This window comes from Bos indicus x Bos taurus, chromosome 11 (assembly GCF_003369695.1).
Source record: "Bos indicus x Bos taurus breed Angus x Brahman F1 hybrid chromosome 11, Bos_hybrid_MaternalHap_v2.0, whole genome shotgun sequence".
NCBI lineage: Eukaryota > Metazoa > Chordata > Mammalia > Artiodactyla > Bovidae > Bos > Bos indicus x Bos taurus.
Window position 1 is genome coordinate 19112342 of NC_040086.1, and position 22094 is coordinate 19134435.

The 22094-nt window shown below is 40.1% G+C and overlaps 1 protein-coding gene across 2 annotated transcripts in view; it reads left to right on the forward strand.

Annotated features, from left to right (window-relative positions):
- VIT (vitrin) overlaps window positions 1–22094 on the forward strand; it is a 124912-nt gene that overhangs the window by 18017 nt on the left and 84801 nt on the right. For both annotated transcript variants that reach the window (XM_027555001.1, XM_027555002.1), the window contains exons 2-3: window positions 9459–9528; window positions 19646–19711. In XM_027555001.1, the coding sequence (XP_027410802.1) occupies window positions 9477–9528; window positions 19646–19711 (118 nt within the window). In that variant the 5' untranslated portion in view covers window positions 9459–9476. The remainder of the gene's footprint in view (window positions 1–9458; window positions 9529–19645; window positions 19712–22094) is intronic.

Consider the following 22094-nt stretch of genomic DNA (forward strand, 5'->3'; position numbering starts at 1 on the left):
GACTGTGAAGAAGAATTCTGAGGAGGCTAATGCATAGTGAGAGCTGTGTTTTAGGAAGGTGATCCTTTCTAACCAGAGGGAAAGGTGATCTGGAGCAAAAAAGCAAGGAGAGGGTTTGGAAGTTACTGTAGCTTCTCATTTGGTATCAACACTGTCTGTATATGTTAAGTCTTCCCAAGAGAGATCATTTTATCAATTTGTTTTATTAACATTATGTGCATAGTTTAAAGATTTGAACAGAACAAAACTGTAAAACTCGCTCCTATCTCTGATCACCCAGTTCTCTTTCCCTGAAGCAACCACTGTTACTAAAATTAAAAAGATTAGAGGGGTGGGATGGGGAGGGAGGTGGGAGAAATGCTCAAGTGGGAGGGGACATGGGTAAACCTGATTCATGTTGATGTTTGGTAGAAACCAACACAATACTGTAAAGCAATTATCCTTTAGTTAAAAATAAATAAGGTAAAAAAAAAAATTATGAGAGTACTATGAACAACTGGGCTTCCCTGGTGGCTCAGATGGTAAAAAATCCACCTGCAATGTAGGAGACTCAGGTTCAATCCCTGGGTCAGGAAGATCCCGTGGAAAAGGGAATAGCTATCCACTCCAGTATTCTTGCCTGGAGAATTTCATGGACAGAAATTCCTAATGGGCTATAGTCCATGGGGTCACAATGAGTCAGACACAATTGAGCAACTAACACTTTAACTTTTTTCATGAGTAACTGTACACCAACAAATTGGATAATCTAGATGAAATGAACAAATTCCTAAAAACACAAAGCCTACTGAGACTAAATTATGAATAGAAAATCTGAATGATCTATAACTAGTAAGGAGAATGAATCAGTAATCAAAAATCTTACAACAAAGAAAAGCTGTGGACCTGATGATTTCACTAGTGAGCTCTACTAAACATTTAAAGAAGAACTAATACCAATTCTTCTCAAACTTTTTCTAAAAATTGAAAATTACAGGGCACTTTTAATTCATCTTATGACTTCCCTGGTGGCTCAGACGGTAAAGCGTCTGTCTACAATTCTGGAGACCTGGGTTGGGAAGATGCCCTGGAGAAGGAAATCGCAATCCACTCCAGGACTATTGCCTGGAAAATCCCATGGATGGAGGAGCCTGGTAGGCTACAGTCCATGGGGTCGCAAAGAGTCGGACACAACTGAGCGACTTCACTTTCACTTTTAATTCATCCTATGAGGCCACCGTTACCTGGATACCAAACCAAAGATGCTACAAGAAAAGGAAAGCACAGTTTCCCATATCAATACAATATCTCTTATGAATACTGATTGCAAAAAATCCTCAACAAAATATTAGCAAACTGAATTCACTAGCATATTAAGATAATTATACACCATAACCAAATTGGATTTATTCCTATAATGCAAGGATGGTTACATACACAAGAATCAATTAATGTAATATGCCATGTTAACAGAATGAAGGAGAAAAATACCACACAATCACTGCAATTGAAGCAGAAAAAACACCTGACAAAATTCAACACCATTTCATGATAAAAATGCCCAAAAAACTAGGTAGAGGAGAAAGCAGCATCATCCTAATAAAAGCCATTCATGAAAAATGCACAACAAATGTTATGCTCAATGGTGAAAGACTAAAGGCGTTCCCTCTAAGGTCAGGAGAAGGGCAAAGACGCCTGCTTTCACTACTTCTATTCAACACAGTACTGGAAGTTCTAGCCAGAGCAATTAAGCAAGAAAAATAAGTAAAAATACCATCCACTTTAACCTATGCACATGGAAAGGAAGAAATAAAATTGTCTCTGTTTGCAGATAATGTGATCATGCATGTAGAAAATCCTAAGGATTCCACAACAGAATTGTAAAACTAATAAATGAATTCAGCAAAGTAGTAGGCTTCAACATCAACACACAAAAGTCAGTTGCATTTTTATACATTAACAATGAACAATCAGAAAAAGAAATTAAGGAAACAATTCCATTTACAGTAGTAACAAAAAGAATAAAATACTTAGGAATTAAACTTAATCAAGGAGGTAAAAGACTTGTACAATGAACTCTGCTGCTGCTGCTGCTGCTAAGTCACTTCAGTCATGTTCGACTCTGTGCGACCCCATAGACAGCAGCCCACCAGGCTCCCCCGTCCCTGGGATTCTCCAGGCAAGAACACTGGAGTGGGTTGCCATTTCCTTCTCCAATGCATGAAAGTAAAAAGTGAAAGTGAAGTCGCTCAGTCGTGTCTGACTCTTAGTAACCCCATGGACTGCAGCCTACCAGGCTCCTCTGCCCATGGGATTTTCCAAGCAAGAATACTGGAGTGGGGTGCCATTACCTTCTCCGACAATGAACTCTATAGAACATTAATTACTGAAAGAAACTAAAGAAGGTATAAACAAGTAGGAGCATCACATGTTCGTGAATTAGAAGACTTGGCATTGTTAAGACATCAGTTCTATTCAAAGCAATCTACAGATTTAATGCACTATCAAAATCCCAATGATACTTTTTGCTGAAATGAAAAAAAAAATACAAAAATGTATACGGAATATTGAAGGACCCCAAATATCTAAAGCAATCTTGAAAAAGAAAAGAAGGGCTGTAGGACTAGCATAAATACAGACATACATACCAATGGAACAGAACATAGAGCCCCAAATTAACCCTCACATATGTGGTTAAATGATTTTCTTGCCAAGATCATTCAATGGGGAAAAGGCAGTCTCTCCAACAAATGGTGCCAGGAAAAGTTGATATACATACACAAAAGAAAAAACTTGGACCCTTACCAAATACCATATACAAAAATTAACTCAAGTGGATCAAAGATCTAAATGTAAGACCTAAAACTATAAAACTCTTAAAAGAAAACACAGGACAAGAGCATCACAACATTGGGTTTGTTTTATGATATTAAATATAAATTTATTTATTTATAAAAAATATTCACAAATCATATATCTGATAAGGGATTAATATCCAGAAAGTATAGAAAAACTTCTAAAATTCAACAACAATCAAAACACAATCTAATCAAAAACTGGGCAAAGGACTCAGACAGACATTTCTCCAAAGAAGATACACAAATGGCCAATAAGCACATGAAAAGATGTTCAACATCACTAATCATTAGAGAAATGCAAATCAAAACAAAATGAGATACCATCTAACACCAATTAGGATGACTTCCCTGTAGCTCATGTAGTAAAGAATCTGCCTGCAATATAGGAGACCTGGATTCAATCCCTTGGTCGCAAACATTCTCTGGAGAAGGGAATGGCAACCCACTCCAGTATTCTTGCTTGGAGAGTCCCATAGACAGAGGACCCTGATGGGCTACAGTCCGTGGGGTCTCCAAGAGTCGGACACGACTAAGCAACTACCACTACCACTACCACTATCGAAAGAAACAGAAAATAATAAGGGCTGGGAAAATGTGGAAACATTAGAACCTTTGTACAATATTAGTGGGAATGTAAAGTAATACAGCCACTCTGGAAAACAGTATGGAGTTTCCACAAAAAAATTAAAAATAGAATTACCATATGATCCAACAATTTCATTTCTGGGTAGAGACACAAAAGAATTGAAGACAGGGTCTCAAAGAAATAATCTTACATCCATGTACATAGCAACTTTATTCACAATAACTAAAACACACAAGCAACCCATGTGTCCATCAGCAGATAAATAGATGAGGAAAATATGGTATATATTATTCAGCCTAAAAAAGGAAAGAAATTCTGACATGTGCTACAATATGAGTGAACCTTAAGAACATTATGCTATTTGAAATAGGCTAGTCACAAGAAGAAAATACTATGTATGAGGTACTTAGAATAGTCAAAATCATAGAGCCAGAAACGAAAATGGTAATTTCCAGGAGAATGGGGAGTTACAGTTTAATGGATCTGGAGTTTCAATTTTACAGACAAAAAGAATTCTTAAGATGGGTAATGGTGATGATAGCATTTTATGGATGTATTTCATATTGCTGAAGTGTACACTTAAATATGGTTAAGATAAATTTCATGTTTTTGTATTTTACCATACTTTTTTAAAAATGGAGGAAAAACACTGAAGAACCATACAAAATAAGGTGGCATTATTATTTATTACCAATAATCAGCTGTTTTCTAATTCTAGGCAGCAAGAGAGTTAATTAAATTGGCTGGCTACTCTATTTATGCATACTTTTATCTCACAATCAGCCTTCCTTTACCTTACCGGAACTTCATATTCAGAACTCTATACTACATCTCACAATTTATAAATCTATGAATCAAGTAACTCATTCTTTTGGAAACCTCTATTGTTCTGTTTTTGTTAGAAACCTGGTGAGCACATGAGATAGTAAGGTTCCAACATCACTGTGTACCCCACAGCTCCATCACATTGAACTGCCTGCAGAAACTGTTCAACAATACTAGTGGTCATCCTTATCTCGTTTCTGTAAAGGCTAAGAAAGGGTTTGCATTTTTTTCACATGTTTCAAAAGGCATATTTATACTTGAAATGTGTAAGTAAATGAACCAAGGAAAGAGAGAAAATGCAGTGGTAAGAAAGAAACCTCAGCACATTCTGATTCTAAGGGACCAGATGATTCTGGTTGCGGTGCATTACTGATGAGTCAGCACTTGCGGGATATTTCCTCAGGGGTTAGTATGTTTCCTGGAATCCTGTTGTTTTTTAATCCATCCACCCCTTTGTGTGAAGGTCAGGTCTATCGTGTCTTCTTAAGTTGTAGGACAGATCTGCAGGCCCCTTTCTCTGCAATCCCATCTTCCCTTTAAGTTTGTTGACTATTAACAATGCTTACTGAAATATAATCCACATGTCATAAAATACACCTCTGAAGTATACAATTCAGTAGCTTTTAGAGTAGTCACAGATTGTCTTCGTTTTGTTTCCTTTATTTCCTTGGGAAAAGAAAGAGCCCTAACTATTCACTCATGGATTCAATATATTTATCGAGCCCATAAAAGATCAAATAAAAATTCCTGCCTTCATGGAGCTTGCATTCCAGTGGGGAACACAAACAATAAACAAATACAATAAGCAAAGTACAGAGTATGTCAGAGGTGGTAAGTGACTGAAAAAAAAAAAAAAAAAAAGATAATAGGGAAAGGATGATGCTTGGTGGTACTCAGTCATGTCCAACTCTTGGGACCCCATGGACTATGGCCTGCCAGGCTCCTCTGTCCATGGGAGTTTTCCAGCCAAGGATTCTGGAGTGGGTCGCCATTTCCTTCTCCAGGGGATTTTTCCAACTCACGGACTGAACTTGTGTGTCTTGCATTGGCTGGTGAATTCTTTACCACTGGCACCACTTGGTAGGGTGTACCACTTGATGGTGGGTGGGAGAGGGATTGCAATTTTAAGGTGAGTGATCAGGGAAAATCTCAGGAGAAGATAACATTTAGCAAAGACCTGAAAGAAATAAGGGAGTAAACCCTGTTCTGATCTGGGGGAAGAGCATCCAGATAGAGTTAACAGTAAGTGCAGAGACCCTGAAGGGTGAGATGTGCCCAGAGCTTAGTAAGTGAGAAGGAGAATGGAGGGAAGAGAGGTCAGAGGGCCAAAGGCAGCCAAATTTCATGGGGTCCTGAGCCATTTGCCTGGATTTTCGCTTTTCTTCTAAGATAGAGAACCACAGAAGTTTTGATCTGAGGAATGCCGTGACCTGATTTGCTTTGAAGAGGATCACCATGGCGGCTGTGTGGACTTCAGTTTGCAGAGGAAGAAGGAAACACCCTAGTTAGGAGGCTAATTGCTTTAATCCAGGTGAAAGGGGGCATGGCCTGGACCAGATGGCAATGGTAAATATAGGATGAAGCGGTTAGAGTCTGGACAAATTATGAATGTAGAGCCAACAGTCTTGGTTGATGGAAAAGATGTGCAGGACAAGAGAAAGAGAAATCTGGAATGACTCACAGACAAAGGAACCTAGAGGTACATTGACAGATGACTGGACAAAGTTGTGGTACATACACACAAGGAATATCACTCAGCTATAAAAAGGAAGACACTTGAATCAGTTCTAATGAGGTGAATGAACCTAGAGCCTATTATACAAAGTGAAGTGAAAAAGAGAAAAGCAAATATAGTATATGAATACATATATATGGAATCTAGGGTACTGACGAACCCATTTGCAGAGCGGCAGTGGAGAGGCAGACAGAAAACAGACCTGTGAGCACACTGTGGGAGGGAGAGGGTGGGACGGATGGAGAGGGCGGCGTGGAAACATAGAAATGACCATTTGTCAAACAGATACAGTGGGGATTTGCTGCATGACTCAGGGCGCTCAGACCAGTGTGCTCTGTGACAACCTGGAGGAGCGGCATGGGGTGGGAGGTGGGAGGGAGATTCAAGTGCGAGGGGAAGGGGACATATGTATATCTTGGCTGATTCATGTGGATGTATGGCAGTAACCAACACAATATTGTAAAGCAATTATCCTTCAATGAAAAAATAAATAAAAAAAATTTTTAAAGTCCAGTGCCAGATGACAACAGCCAATTGGTGAAGCTAATTAGGTGGGTCAGGAAGCAGATTAATATACTGCATTTATCCCAACAGGAAACATGTGAGCTGATCTGCCGTTTCTCAAACTAGTAAAAGACAAAAAAAAAAAAAAATTTGACTTTTTATCACATTATTTCCAAAATATGACCCAGCTAATTAAGTATCAAATTGCCAATCATATACAGTGTATGATTATTTCTATTTTGAAGGAAAAAAAACATTTTCCTTTTACTTAGCTAGTGGTCAACTACCTTAATTGGGAAATTTAACACATTACAGCTGTTGCTGGAAATTAGCAAAGGGACAGTTCTGCTTGAGGTTACTCTTGCTGCCTAATTTGTTTGTAATAAAGCCTTTCAACTATCAGTTTTAAGTTGATAGTATCAAGTGTTTGTATTACTACCCTAGCTATAATCTAATAATTGCTTTTTGTTAATAAACTCTGCACAGAAGTGTATCTACATATTAATTATATGCTTGCTCTAGACTTAGCTAGTACCAGATTGTGTTTCTCTCTTTCCAAATCTCCAGGCAGTGACATCACTTTGGTGACTTCAAAATCACCCACGGTGGGAGGATTTATGCCACAGAAATTGACAAATGCTTTAAATCAGAGCTTCTTTTCCAGACAGCAGGTTTCCTAGCACACCAGTGGACATAGCAGGGGGTAGAGTTATGAGTGCCAGCTAAAACCTAAAAGCCACTCAGCAGTGGCAGGCGCGGGGTGAGGGGGTGGGGAGTGAATATAGTGGGTGCCATCTGCCCCAGAGAGGAGGAGAGCTTTATCACTGACATTGTTTAGAATTGCTAGTTTATAAGGATAATAAAGAGCAGACCAACTTTAAGTCTTTAAATTCTCTACAGACCATATTCTTCCATATGGCCTAAGCCCAGGGTAGATCCTTCCCACCTACTGCCACCTCCATTCTAATCCTACTCACGGCCTGGTTACCATGTGTATAACCTCTAATTTACCTTTCTAAGCCTTAGTTTCCTCATTTGTTTAACAGGGATCATAAAATCTGCTACTTTGCTTACTGTGCAGATTCTAGACAATATAGTGTGCACAGTATTCATTCAATTAATGGTGGTATGAATAAACCTAAGGTTCCCTCATAGCCTTAAGAGAAGTTGGAACCCCTACAGACCAATAGCATCTTTGTATCCACTGTGCTTTCCAACCTCTGAGCATCTTTAAATGCTGTTCACCTCAACTTGGAGCCACTTCGTCTCCTATTTTCATCTCTCGGAGTTCACCCAATTGCTGCCACCTTCATGAGACTTTCTCTTATTCCCACAGCTGACATAATCTCTCTTTTCTCTAAAATTCTTAGGGACTTCTTGGCAACTCTCTGGATTAGAATCTGAATTTTAACAAGATCCCCAGATATGTACATTAAGTTTTAGGAAGCCTTGTTCTAAATCACTCAAACTTGGCTGTACATTGGAATTACCTGTGGAGTTTTGAAAAAACCTGATGCCTAGATAGACCCCACTCTCAAGAGATTTTCATTCAATTAGTCTGAGATGCAGCCCGGACATCAGGGCCTTTCAAAACTCCCAGACGATATTAATATGTGGCTAAGTTTGAGAACCACTGGTCCATAAACTCCCCTTATTCTCCCTTTTGAGGCCTCAGTTCAGTTCAGTTCAGTCGCTCAGTCCTGTCCGACTCTTTGCAACCTCATGAATTGCAGTACGCCAGGCCTCCCTGTCCATCATCAACTTCCGGAGTTCACTCAAACCCACATCCATTGAGTCGGTGATGCCATCCAGCCATCTCATCCTCTGTCGTCCCCTTCTCCTCCTGCCCCCAATCCCTCCCAGCATCAGAGTCTTTTCCAATGAGTCAACTCTTCACATGAGGTGGCCAAAGTACTGGAGTTTCAGCTTTAACATCATTCCTTCCAAAGAACACCCAGGACTGATCTCCTTTAAAATGGACTGGTGGGATCTCCTTGCAGTCCAAGGGACTCTCAAGAGTCTTCTCCAACAGCACAGTTCAAAAGCATCAATTCTTCGGCACTCAGCCTTCTTCACAGTCCAACTCTCACATCCATACATGACCACTGGAAAAGCCATAGCCTTGACTAGATTACTTTGTTGGCAGAGTAATGTCTCTGCTTTTGAATATGCTATCGAGGTTGGACATAACTTTCCTTCCAAGGAGTAAGCATCTTTTAATTTCATGGCTGCAATCACCATCTGCAGTGATTTTGGAGCCCCCCAAAATAAAGTCTGACACTGTTTCCACTGTTTCCCCATCAATTTGCCATGAAGTGATGGGACCAGATGCCATGATCTTCATTTTCTGAATGTTGAGCTTTAAGCCAACTTTTTCACTCTTTTCTTTCACTTTCATCAAGAGGCTTTTTAGTTCCTCTTCACTTTCTGCCTGCACACTCTCTAATATTAGGGTCATTTCTGTCCACGTATGTTTTTTCACTTCTATCAAACTGTGTCTTTTAAGAGCAGAACTATTTTTTAATTCCATTTTTATAAACTCATCCCTAGGCGTATAATAGGAGTTTGGTAAATGTTTATTGAGTAAACAGTGAATGAATCGCTTTTGTAATCTAGAACAGTTTGTAATCAAAAAATGTTCTGTAAATACCATAAGTGTGACTTTTGTCCTAATTTGAAGACTGGTTGAACATATTCAGGAAATTGCGGAATTATTTCCTCTTTAGTCTAAGACCACATTTCTGAAGAAGGGGAGGCTGGCAGCTAGAATGGGTTTTCTGAGAAAAGCCTCTCTGGGTACCACTACAGCTGACCTCCTCCATCTCCACGTGTTGTTTACAGAGAGCCACAGCTTGAAATCTTAAGACTCTAGAGGGCAATGCAAAATGAGGCCGCTCCTCCCTACACTCTGTGCACGCAGTTCAGAACTCTTGGCTGAAACATGATGATGTTATTGTTTCTTCCTCTCTAGGGTGCCATTTTGATATTTATGGGGATTGTTGTCCTCACTATGAAGGCATCTGTTATTGAAATGTTCCTTGGTAAGTACTTTTATATGTGTATCTGGATACACTTTTAACATTCTCCTAACGTCCAAAGAATCTTGCCAAGAGGTTTAATCCAAGACAGAGCATATAAACAGTTCAGTGTATCTTTTTAGGATAAACATTTTGGAGAGATGTTTAACAGAATGTTAAATGTAGATCACATTCAGGATGTATGTCTATATATTTTTTTACATAAAGCAAGTATATATTGCAGATATATGTCTATATATTACATACTAAGCATACATACATAAACACATATTTGTGTGTGTATATTATTCAGCAACTGGCAAATATTTCACATAAAGCATATTGACAGATTCTGAATTTAGGAAACTTATTTCTTAATTTCTAAAAAAAATAATAATAATTCTTATCTCTGACGTGACCTTGTTTAGTTGCTGAGTCTGACTTTTTGTGAACCCATGGACTGCAGCATGCCAAGGTTCCCTGTCCTTCACTGTCTCCCAGAATGTGCTCAAACTCATGTCCATTGAGTCGGTGATGCCATCCAATCATCATATCCTCTGTCATCCCCTTCTCTTGCTTCAGTTTTTCCCATTATCAGGGTCTTTTTCCTTATGGCTCAGCTGGTAAAGAAACTGCCTGCAATGTGGGAGACCTGGGTTCGATCCCTGGGTTGGGAAGATCTCCTGGAGAAGGGTAAGGCTAACCACTCCAGTATTCTGGCCTGGAGAATTCCATGAACTCTATAGTCCATGGTGTCGCAAAGAGTTGGACATGACTGAGCAACTTACACACACACACACACACAGGGTCTTTTTCAGTGAGTCGGCTCTTTGCATCAGCTGGCCAAACATTGGAGCTTCAGCTTCAGCATTAGTCCTTCCAGTGAATATTCAGGACTGATCTCCTTTAGGATTGACTGGTTTGATCTCCTTGCTGTCCAAGGGACTCTCAAGAGTCTTTTCCAACACCACAGTTCAAAAGCATCAATTCTTCAGTGCTCAGCCTTCTTTATGGTCCAACTCTCACATCCATATATGACTACTGGAAAAACCATAGCTTTGACTATACAGACCTTTGTCAAAAAAGTAATGTCTCTGCTTTTCAACTTGCTATCTAGGTGTACCATTGGCAACTCATATTTTTAGAGAAATCCTTTAAGCTTATCACCAGAGAACACAATTTGGGGTAGGCCCTTAAGGAGCAGCAGGTAAACCTGCTGAAAGAAAGAAAAGTGATGATGGCTTTGGCACTAAGCCCAAGGGTAATCGTCTATTAATCCTGACCCTATAGGGCTGTGGCCACTCTATGTCAGGCAGAGTGATCTTATAGGTCACTGTGAAGCTATTACCAGGGAAGGGTACAAAGGCCTTTTAGACAGTTTGCTGCTGCTGCTAAGTCGCTTCAGTCGTGTCCAACTCTTAGCGACCCCATGGACTGCAGCCTTTCAGGCTCCTCCATCCATGGGATTTTCCTGGCAAGAGTACTGGAGTGGGGTGCCATTGACTTCTCCGATTAGTTTGCTAGAGCTGCCATAACAAAATACCACAAACTAGGTGGGCTTAGAACAACGAAATTTTATTCTTTCACAATTGCAGAGGCTAAAAGTCCAAAATCAAGGTGTCAGCAGGGCCAATTCCTTTAGAAGGAAATATGTTCTATGCCTCTCTTCTAGCTGCTCGTAGTTTGCTGGCAATCTTTGGCATTCTTGGCCTCACCCCAATCTATGCCGTCATTTTCACATGGTATTCTCCCTCTGTATGTGTCTGTGTCTATATTCAAATTTCCCCTTTTATAACCCCAGTCTATTGGATTAGGAGCCCAGTATGAAGGACTGATGCTAAAGCTGAAACTCCAATACTTTGGCCACCTCATGTGAAGAGTTGACTCATTGGAAAAGACTCTGATGCTGGGAGGGATTGGGGGCAGGAGAAGAAGGGGACAACAGAGGATGAGATGGCTGGATGGCATCACTGACTCGATGGACGTGAGTTTGAGTGAACTCCGGGAGTTGGTGATGGACAGGGAGGCCTGGCGTGCTGCAATTCATGGGGTCACAAAGAGTTGGACACAACTGAGCGACTGAACTGAACTGAACTGATGACCTCACCTTTGGGCTTCCCTGTGACTCAGTGGTAAAGAATCCACCTGCCAATGCTCATGTCAAGGGTTCAATCCCTGGGTTAGGAAGATCCCCTGGAGAAGAAAATAGCAACCCACTCCATTTTCCTCCCTGGAAAATTCCATGGACAGAGGAGACTGGCAGGCTATATGTAGTCCATGGGGTCACAAAGAGTCAGACATGACTGAGCTCACACATGACTTTATCCTTACTCAGCTAATTACATCTGCAACCACTCTATTTACAATGAAGGTCATCTTCTGAGGTTGTGGGGGCTAGGACTTCAACATGAAGTCCAACAGGAAGTCCTATGACTTTAGGAAGGAGGGAAGGGACACAATTCAACCCATAATATACTCAGAATGCACAAGGTCTGTGCAGAGGGAGTCTACACAGCAGAACTGAGGGCTGGAGGAGAAAGAGGTGACACAGCTGAAAAGGCAAGGAGATTCCTGGCATGCTGGTAGGAAGCTGGGCTAGGAGGCTAGGGGAATCTTATTCTGACTCCACCACTAACTTAGCAGGCAATATTCATGTTAAGAGCACAGGGTCCTTCGTTCCCACTTTGCCCTTCTGAGAGGCTGTCTCTGTCTACTAACCTATAGGTTAGTAGAGGTGGACACGGTGGGATAGAGGTGGGGCAGGAGGTCAGGAATAGGAAGGACTTAGCCACAGTAAAACAAACAGAACAAAACACAGAAACCCTGAGTCCAGTTCCCGTTTGCCATGTCCCCCACATTGTGGAACCGAGAAGAACTTGAGTGTCCTTCTTTGACCTGCCCCTCTCAACCGGCAAAATCCATTTCCCTTACTTTTGGCTCATCTCAAAAGTAAGAAATCAAAGTAGAAAAAGGAGATTCCTATTACAAAGTTCTTTCTCTATGTCCATATATGTCCCCCTCCCTGACATCTCTTTATGCATCTGCTTGTCACTATCCCAGGACTATTTCTCTCAAGTTCCCCATAACCCTCTTCAGCACTGTGACAGCCTCCCTGACCCACATCCTTATCCAACTCATTCTCCACAACACACCCCGATTAATCTCCCTAAAGCCCGTATCTGATTCGACTCTCCTGATTTAACACTCAATGTTTCCCTTTAAGAGCCCAGGCCTCTTAAAGCACTTTGCTTGCTGATGAGGTCTCTCTGATATGGCTCTTTCCATCCTTTCCTGCTCTCCTCTTAATCACAGAGCCCAATCCTGGCTTCCAGGGACGTGGAAAGTGCTGATCCTCTCATTCCCATGAAAGTCAAGTCATTTACTTCCCGGACTTTGACTATGTGGTTCCGTTTCCTAGAATATTTTTCCTCTCACCCCCACACATCCCAACAGTCCTCCAGGAAGCTTCCTCTGCCCTCTAACTGATCAGATCATCTTCCTGTGAGTTTCCCTGGAGCCCTGTATTGATTATAACCTTGTAATATTGTATTCATCTCAGGAGTCTGCTACCCCAACACTGTGCATCACAAGCGCAGGAGCTGTGTCTTGCTCATTGTTGCATTTTAAGTCCTCAGCACATCTTACAGCCACTCAAAAAACATTGCCAAATGAAGTATTCTCTCAGGGATGTTGGATATTTCGGGTTGCAGAGTCTGAGTCTGATTCTGCACACCACAATTCCTCTGTGTGAGTTTTTTCCCCCACACTGAGTGATTCCTCAACACCAGCTGGGTGTCCTACAACTCACTTCAATTCTGACACCATCTACCTGGAGATAGCATCAGATTCCACAGGTAAAGGCTCAGTCTCACACACACACACATTCCAGATGCCAACTGCAAGTTGGGTTGTCATTTGCTCTTCTGACAGATTGGCCACAAATCAGAGGTTCCCGTGACCCTCTCCTTGGATTTGATTAATTTTCTGGAGCAGCTCACAGACCTCAGGAAACGTTTATTCACTAGATTACCAATTTATTACAAAGGATATTAAAGGATACATATCAACAGCCAGATAAAAGAGACACATAGGGCAAGGTAATGAACAAAGGAGCTTCTGTCCCCATGGAATTTGGGCCCAGCACAGGGGCACATGGGAGAGCTCTGGTTTGTCAACATGGAAGCCCTTTGAAACCCTCTTCTGGGGTTTTCATGGAGGCTTCATTACACAGACATGATTGATTAACTCACTGGCCATTGGTGATTGATTCAACCTCCAGCCCCTCTTTCCTCCTGGGAAATCAGGAGATGGGAATAAATTCCAACCCTCTATTCTGGGTTGGTTCCCCTGGCAACCAGCTCTGTCATCTTCAGGGATTTTCAAAAGCCAGCTCATTAACATAAACAGTTGTAACTGAAAGGGGCTTGTTACGAGTAACAAGACATCCATTTCACCTTTATGACTCTGATTTCAGGAACTGAGGACAAGAAATCAAATATTATAACAAAAGATGCTCTTATCACTGAGGATATTCCAGGGGTTTATGGAGCTGTTAGCCAGGAACTTGGTCAAAAGGCCAAAATGTATATTTATCATAAATCACCATATCACACAGAACCAGCCAGTGATCCCCCCAAAGCCCTCTAAATTAATGTCAATTAAGTGTTTAATCAATACATATCAGAGCTAGCCTGGTCGCTCTAAATATGTGTAAATTTATGACGTAGCAGAGTTTTATGCTGCCCACTGTCATTGGAGCAGCACATAAATCAACAGCTGCACTTATGGGGAGAAAGGAGCCTAAAAAGCCTAAGGCTGCACCAGAAACATGCATTCTGGCTCCAACTTCTGTCCCCACCCCCTCAAAAACAGCAGATTTAGCCAAGATATCAACCTTGACTTTGGCTTCTTTTCTATAAAATAAAAAGATGACCTCCAAAGCTCCTCCCAGCTTCAATATTCAGTGATCTGAAGTATAATTTATTGATTTATGTGATTATAGAGAATAAGTTGTCCTGTTTCTGCCATGGAACTCTGATGTATTTGATGGTAGGTGTTTCATTGAATATGCAACTCCAAATCGAAGCATAGGGGTAATTGGAGCTGATTTAAAATGACCTGCATTATGAATCAGCTTTTAGGAAGGTACTGTGAACACTGTTAAAGAGCACCAGAGCTGGACAGTATTTAAAGCAGTAAAAACAGATGCTAATCAGAAACCACTGCGAGAGGGGAAAGGAGAGGCCAGTGTTATACTGGGCTCAACTCCGAACACAACAAGAAAAAATGGGGATTTATAGCCAAGGTGCAGGTTGCAGAGGTCAGGGAATGGAAAAGACTGAGAGGATAGCAAGGGAATAGGGAGATTCTTGCAAAACTGACTAGACAGTATTCTTGCTAAAGGCAGACCAGAATGATCAGATATCAAGAGTGCAAGATTCTCTCTAAACAAGATTCTTGCTAAAACCACATGGTGGCGGCCCTACAAGGACAGAGGCACAAGCCCAAGGTCAAAGCCTTGTTGAGAAGAGGGCTTAGAGGAGCCTGACTAAAGTTGGTCAAGGAAAGAGTCCTTGTTAACACCACCTGAGTTAGTATCCTGAGTGGCACTAAGGGATCGAACAGGAAGTTGATGGGCTAGAATGAGGCATTCTTATAAAAGTTCTAGACACATATTTTGCATTCAGTAAGTATTTACTAATTTGATCACTGGCTAGATGTTCTGGCACTTCATGTCTTTTCTTGAATGTAAATAGATTCTCATTATAATTTATTACCAACAGGAAAAGTGGAACACAAGGGACTATTAACCATGCCAATGATTTTAGAAAGCGTTTTTCATTGTTACATCAATATGGTATCAATATGAACAAATTAAAGAACAATTGTCTTTTTCTAACAAGAAAAGAAACATTCTATAAAAAATATAGAATATATATGTGTGTGTGTGTATGTATTTACAAGAAATATACTTTGAAATGGGAAAAACACAGAAAATACAAAATAGGAATTATAATTCCGCCATTATTAAAATTTTGGGATTTTTTGTTCCAGGTATTTCTCTCTGTATATGTTTTAATTTTGTCAGAGTCAAGATTACGATTAGAGCTTTCCAGGTCGTTTAATCTTCTGCTGCGCATCATTCGTAATCAATGCTTTGTTTGTTGTTGTGGTCGCTAAGTCATGTCAGACTCTTTGTGACCCCATGGACTGTATGGTTAATAGTCCCTTGTGTTCCACTTTTCCTGTTGGTAATAAATTATAATGAGAATCCATTTACATTCAAGGAAAGACATGAAGTGCCAGAACATCTAACCAGTGATCAAATTAGTAAATACTTACTGAATGCTTAATATGTGTCTAGAACTTTTATAAGAATGCCTCATTCTAGCCCATCAACTGTATGGAGTCCATGGAGCCCACCAGGCTCCTCTGCCCATGGGATTTCCCAGGCAAGAATACTGAAGCGGGTTGCTATTTCCATCTCCAGGGAAACTTCCCAACTCAGAGATCAAACCGCTTCTCCTACGTGGCAGGCGGAATCTTTACCATTGAACCACCTGTGAAGCCCTAATAAAAGCTTAGGATTCCCCTATTGTTGGGACATGTTCAACCTTTCATTACTTCCAGATTGCTATTAGAAATAATGCTCTGGTACCTCCTTGGTGGTCCAGACTCAGTGTTTCCACTGTAGGAGGCACAGGATCTATCCCTGGTAGGAGAACTAAGATCCTGCATTCAGTGCTGTGCAGTTGAGAAAAAAAAAAGATAGAAAGGAAAAGAAATAATGCTGTAATGAATATCTTTTACATAAATCTAAATCTTTGTCTATATTTTTGATTCAGTTCAGTTCAGTTGCTCAGTTGTGTCCGACTCTGTGCCACCCCATGGACTGCAGCACCCCAGGCCTCCCTGTTCATCACCAACTCCCAGAGTTCATTCAAACTCATGTTCATCGAGTCCGTGATGCCATCCAACCATGTCATCCTCTGTCGTCCCTTTCTCCTCCCGCCTTTAATCTTTCCCAGCATCAGGGTCTTTTCCAATGAGTCAGCTCTTCGCATTAGGTGGCCAAAGTATTGGAGTTTCAGCTTCAACATCAGTCCTTCCAATGAATATTCAGGATTGATTTCCTTTAGGATGGACTAGTTGGATCCTAGTTAGATATTTCTGATAATAACTTGGGATATATTACTAAGTATATATTTTCTAGGACAAAGAATAGAAACGCTTTTTAAGGCTACTGAAATGTATTGCCCATGGCTTTCCAGAATGACTCTACCTGCTCAGAATTTACTAACCATGTACTGGACTGCCTTAATCCCAAATTCATGCCAGGAATAACTATAATCCTGAGTTCAATATTCAGTACACAATAGAGGAAAGAATAATGTCATTTTGCTTTAGCTTGCATTTTTTTAATCATTAATGATATTTAACATTGTTTCAAGCTAACTCATTTGTATTTTCTCTATAAATTATCTGGATGGTAATGTATTTAAACTGTTGAAGTTTTAAGCAATTGCACCTCAGCCATTTTAACCATCCTGATGGCCACATTAGAGAAAAAGAGAAGTAGAGGAAATTTTTTATTTGAAAAAATAATTTTAATATTTACTTTGTTTTGAAATGTCAAGCATGACTAGTGAAAGGTGAGAACTTTTCATGTTAGTCAAAATTGGAACACTGAATTCTTTAAAACTGAGAAGTATTGTTGCAGAGTTGGTAAATCATGATTGCCCTGGAACTTCAGACTCTAGACTTGATCTCCTCAAAGCCTCTAGATTCTAATGGCCTCAGTGGCCAGATAACTAACTACTCCCATGCAAGTACTTTCAGACCTGTGTTCTGCTTTGACTTTGAAGTGAGCATCAGTCATCCATCTCTGTGCTCTGTCTCTTCCTACAAACAGGAATACAAAACAGATTTTCCTCTCACCCCAATTCTAAGGCAATAGCATTCCATTGCAATTCCAAGGTACCACGAAGGGCCCTGATGATGAGGAATGAAGATTTGCTTCAGGGCACAAGCACTTTTGTGGCCTTACTGACCAGCCCTCCCCTTGAGGAGTGGTTTCTGGGCAGCTTTAATTAACAAGCATCTAAGCTGAGGGGAGGGCCTCTGTCTGCCACTGCAAATAATGACTTTATTAACCACTGCTGTAAAAGTGAACCCAGCTCTGCATGTTTTAAGCCTGGAGGGTCTTGGGTGAGCAAAAGCGAGTGATGGGGTGGTCTTACTGAAATATTTATAGTCCTAATGATACTGAGACTTATAAACCACTCGCCACAGGCACACAGCCCCAGAAGGACAGAACTTGGTTTTCCACCAAGAACTGATAACCAAACTTATTACTATTTAGCTCTTTCTACTTAACTTGCATCATTTTTTCTATATATTTATTATCCTTTTTTTTTTTAATTCTAGAATTCTAGCTATTTATTTTTGTGTATAAAATGAAGATGCGGTCTTTGGATAGAGTTAAATGACACAGAGACTACTATAAAAATCAGACCTCCAGGACACTCACACCCACCCAAACCCCAGAAGTAAATAACACCTAAAAAATGTTTGCCTTCATTCTGCTTGGCTAGATTTTTGGTTTTCACTCAGTTCTCTTTTATGGTTCTGTTCTTGGAGGACATGTTATGTCAACTGTCCAGGCCTCAACGAGTGCTAAGCAGTCAGAACTGGGGATAATTCAGGAGGTACATTACTGGCACAGCCCAGCTAGAGAATCATAAGATATATAAAAATTTTTCTTAATCAACACTTGGTGACATTGCCACTTTTTTCTTCAAAGACAGTTGCCAATTAAAGAATTCCTAAGTCCTGATTTATGCCTCAATCAAGCATCTATGCTCTGTTAAATAAAAAGTTTAAAAGGCACAGAAAGTAGGAAGTAAAATGCCTGTTTTAATTATTCTACTGCCTCATGTTCACCTCCAGAATCCCAACTGCATCCAGAAAATGGGTTTCTCAAAAGAGTGGCTAAAATGGAAGTAAGTTACAGCAGTACCATCTTTGGGTAGGTAAGGTAGAAGAATTCCTGGAGAGGAAGGAAAAAGAATAGAGACTAAGCAGCCTTTTGAAAGGAAAAATGTGCTTTTCTGTTTACCAGTACAATTAGTGTAGGTACAGAGGAATGAGAATTTTCAGAGATTATTAATAAAAAATTGCTCTGAGAAATTTTCACAATACATGTCAAAAATTTAAGTGGGCATATCTTTCAGACAAGAAATTGTATTTGGAATGTTATTTTAAGGAAATAATAAGAAATCCATGCAAAGAGGAAGCTATTTATATTAAATAAGGAGTTGCCTCAATTATGATACATCCGTGCACTGCAATATTTTGCAGGCAGTTAAGATTATTATGGGAGGAACGTTGAATGACCGGGAAAAAAAAAGGTCTCTACATGTCTTTAAGTAGAAATATTGGGTTGGCCAAAAAGTTCGTGTGGATTTTTCCATAAGATGGTATCAAGAATGCCAATGAACTCTTTAGCCAAACCAATACGTTTATGACACCTTGTAAACAGTATAAGCATCATCAAAAGTCTGTTTAAAAGCACCCACATGAATACACACACACAGAAAAGCCTGAAAACGTTACCCTTTTGCTTTCCTCTATATTTTCTGTAGTACTGTTTTTGTGCATTTTTTATACTCTTCTACCAGCAATATCTATTATTTCGGTAATAAGGAAAAAACGGTCTATGTTATATTTTAAAAACACAAGGCTTAAAGGAAACAGCGTGGAACAGAAGAAAGAGCACAGGAAGGGCCTGGGCGCCCATCTCGCCTCTGTCATGCATTCCTGGGTCCCAGCAGAGCAGTGGGCTTCTCTAGACCTGTGTTCCTGTCTTTGAAAAGTAAAGATGGTGGAGTTGGTGTGGTGAAATTTAGAGACAGCAAAACAAAGGACAGATAGCCAAGAGATATTTTTGAAAGGCCCTTTCAGCAGAGGCTAAGAAAAGCACAAATGATACATCTTATTTCCTCAACCATAAAATAAGGGGAAATTAGTTTTACTAATGAGAATACTTCAACATGTGATTGAAGCAAGTAAAAAGGTCAAAAGAGAGGAAGTATCTAGTGAAATAATACTGATGAGATTTTTTTGCATTTTCTTCATGTAGTTTTGCTGGTGACCGGAATACAATCTAATCAAGAAATGACGAAGAAAATGAAAAGGCCCAAATTCAGTAAGTAAAGCTGCAATTCCTCACTAGTACAAGACTTGTGTCTTCCATGTGGAAGACTGTCACACTTGTCTCAGTTAATTTGGAAAGTTTAGGGTTTTTTTTGTTTGTTTGTTTTGGGGTTGAGTTTTATTTTCTTATCCCAATTACTTTGCACTCAGACTAATTATGATTCTTAGTACCCTTTTGACTGTAGCCCACCAGGCTCCTCTGTCCATTGGATTTTTCGGGCAAGAATACTGGAGTGGGTTGTCATTTCCTTCTCCAGAGGTTCTTCCTGATCCAGGGATTGAACCGATGTCTCCTGTGTCTCCTGCATTAGCAGGTGAATTCTTTACCCACTGAGCCATCAGAGAAGTCCATTATTTGTTGTATTTTATTCCAAAAAGCATTTGAAATACAAGTTCTTATTTTAGGGTAGATATGTTTCACTATATTAGAAAAATTCAAAATGTATATACAAAGCCAGACAACACTGTGTCTCTATGACTAATGTGAAGTAGGCATTTTTCTGCCATGGAAATGCTGTCTCAATTCCCCACACCAGAAAATTCAGTCTGGCTAATGCAAAAATCCAGCAAAGCTGCCCACCTTCCAGCATGCCCTGGGATCAGTGGATAATCTCACAAAAAAATTCACACCCCATCAGTGATAAGAGAAATAATTAATTTCATTTTTGGCTTCTAGTTAAGATTAGACAACAGAAAATCCAAAATAACCATAGATTAAATAAGACTGAATTTCCTTTCTCTCTCCTATAAACATAGTCTAGGCTTTTATGGAAGTTTCACAATCTTCGGGGACCCACGCTCCTTCTATTTTGCCGTTCTGCTTTTCCCAACATGGCTCTCAACTCATTGTCCAAAATAGCTACCTCAGCTCCATCCAGCATGTCCACATTCCAGTCAGTAGGAAGGGATGAAGAAGGTGACATATTTACTCCCTTTAAAGATAAGTCCAGGAAGTCAAATACACCACTTTGACTTAAATACCATTGACCAGCATTCAGGGAGAATAGAAAGGTCTTGATTTCAAGAATCTACATGCCCCCTAAATGCAAGGTGTTCTATTATTAGGAAAGGAGAGAAAATAGATGTGGGGGTGGGGGGGAACTAGCAGAATGGGACAGAAATGGAAAATCTCACACTCAAATATTCTGAGCACACTGAACTACCTGGATGTGAATTTGTAGACTCGACGGAGGCTTGGATTAAGGTATATTTAAGAAGGACCATAAAAGAAAGACTTGAGGTACATTCAGTGTTCTGTGCTCTCTACAACAGAAACTTCTGTTTAGGCATTAGATTTAGGTGCCTTGAAATCAGCAACATTAAAATTCTGAAATAGAAGAAGAGATGTTTCACGCAGAATTTTTTTTTTTCTGTTCCTTTAAGCCGTTTGTGCATGACTTCCTGTTGAAAAGAGACCAAAAGGGCAGCCATCCACAGCCTCCTAGCCTGAAATACTAAAAAGGAATTAGTTGTTTATTTATTCCTGTCAAGGCTGAGAGCCAAGAGAATTGGCCCAGGGGCAGACGTGTGTTCAAAACAGTGATTGGGTTAATATGGAAACAAATGCACACCCAAGTATGAATTCCTTTGGATTGTTTCCAGTATCTTCATTGACTCATATACAAAAATCATGAAAGATTCCATGATTACCATGACAACAGTTTTCAGTGACTATGGAAGTCTGTGCTAAACGACCCAAGGGGAAACCTCTTAGAGAGATCTCAAATGGATTGAATTTCTGATATGCTAAATTCTAACCTTATTCACAAAATCTCCCTAGTGAGACAGCATTTTTGAGTCAATATATGCATGAAGTTTTTTCTCTAATTAGAAACTCTGTCACAGTCATTAAAAAGGGGGAAGATAGATACAAGGAAAGTAATAGGATATTCCCAAAGTATGGTGATATCTGATTCTTTACTTCAGGAGTATTTCCAAATTGTAGTCTACAGCTTGAGCCCAAAGTAATTTTCATTTTTTCTATTCAACGTTGTTAATCTGCCACTGGGGCAGGTGACTGATAGTAAGGGAGGCACATCATTCATTCATTTGACAAGTACTGATTTGGTGCCAGGTACTGTTAAACACTCAGATACAACAGTGATTGAGACTCAGACTTTGCCCTCACAGAGCTCAAAATCTAGAGAGGAAGAAAGGCAAGTCACCAGGCAACTATGATGTCTTATATATATGCTAGGCCTTGGGAGCTAAAGGTACTCCAAGAATATAGAGAAAAAGTTATGTATCTGGGAGGGTTTCCTGGAGGAAGTGACACGCCAACACTGATATCTGAAGGCCAAATAGGGATTGATCAGGCAAATGTGAAGAGAAAAGAGTGTTAGAAAGGAAAAACAGCATCCCCAAGGCCTAAAGAA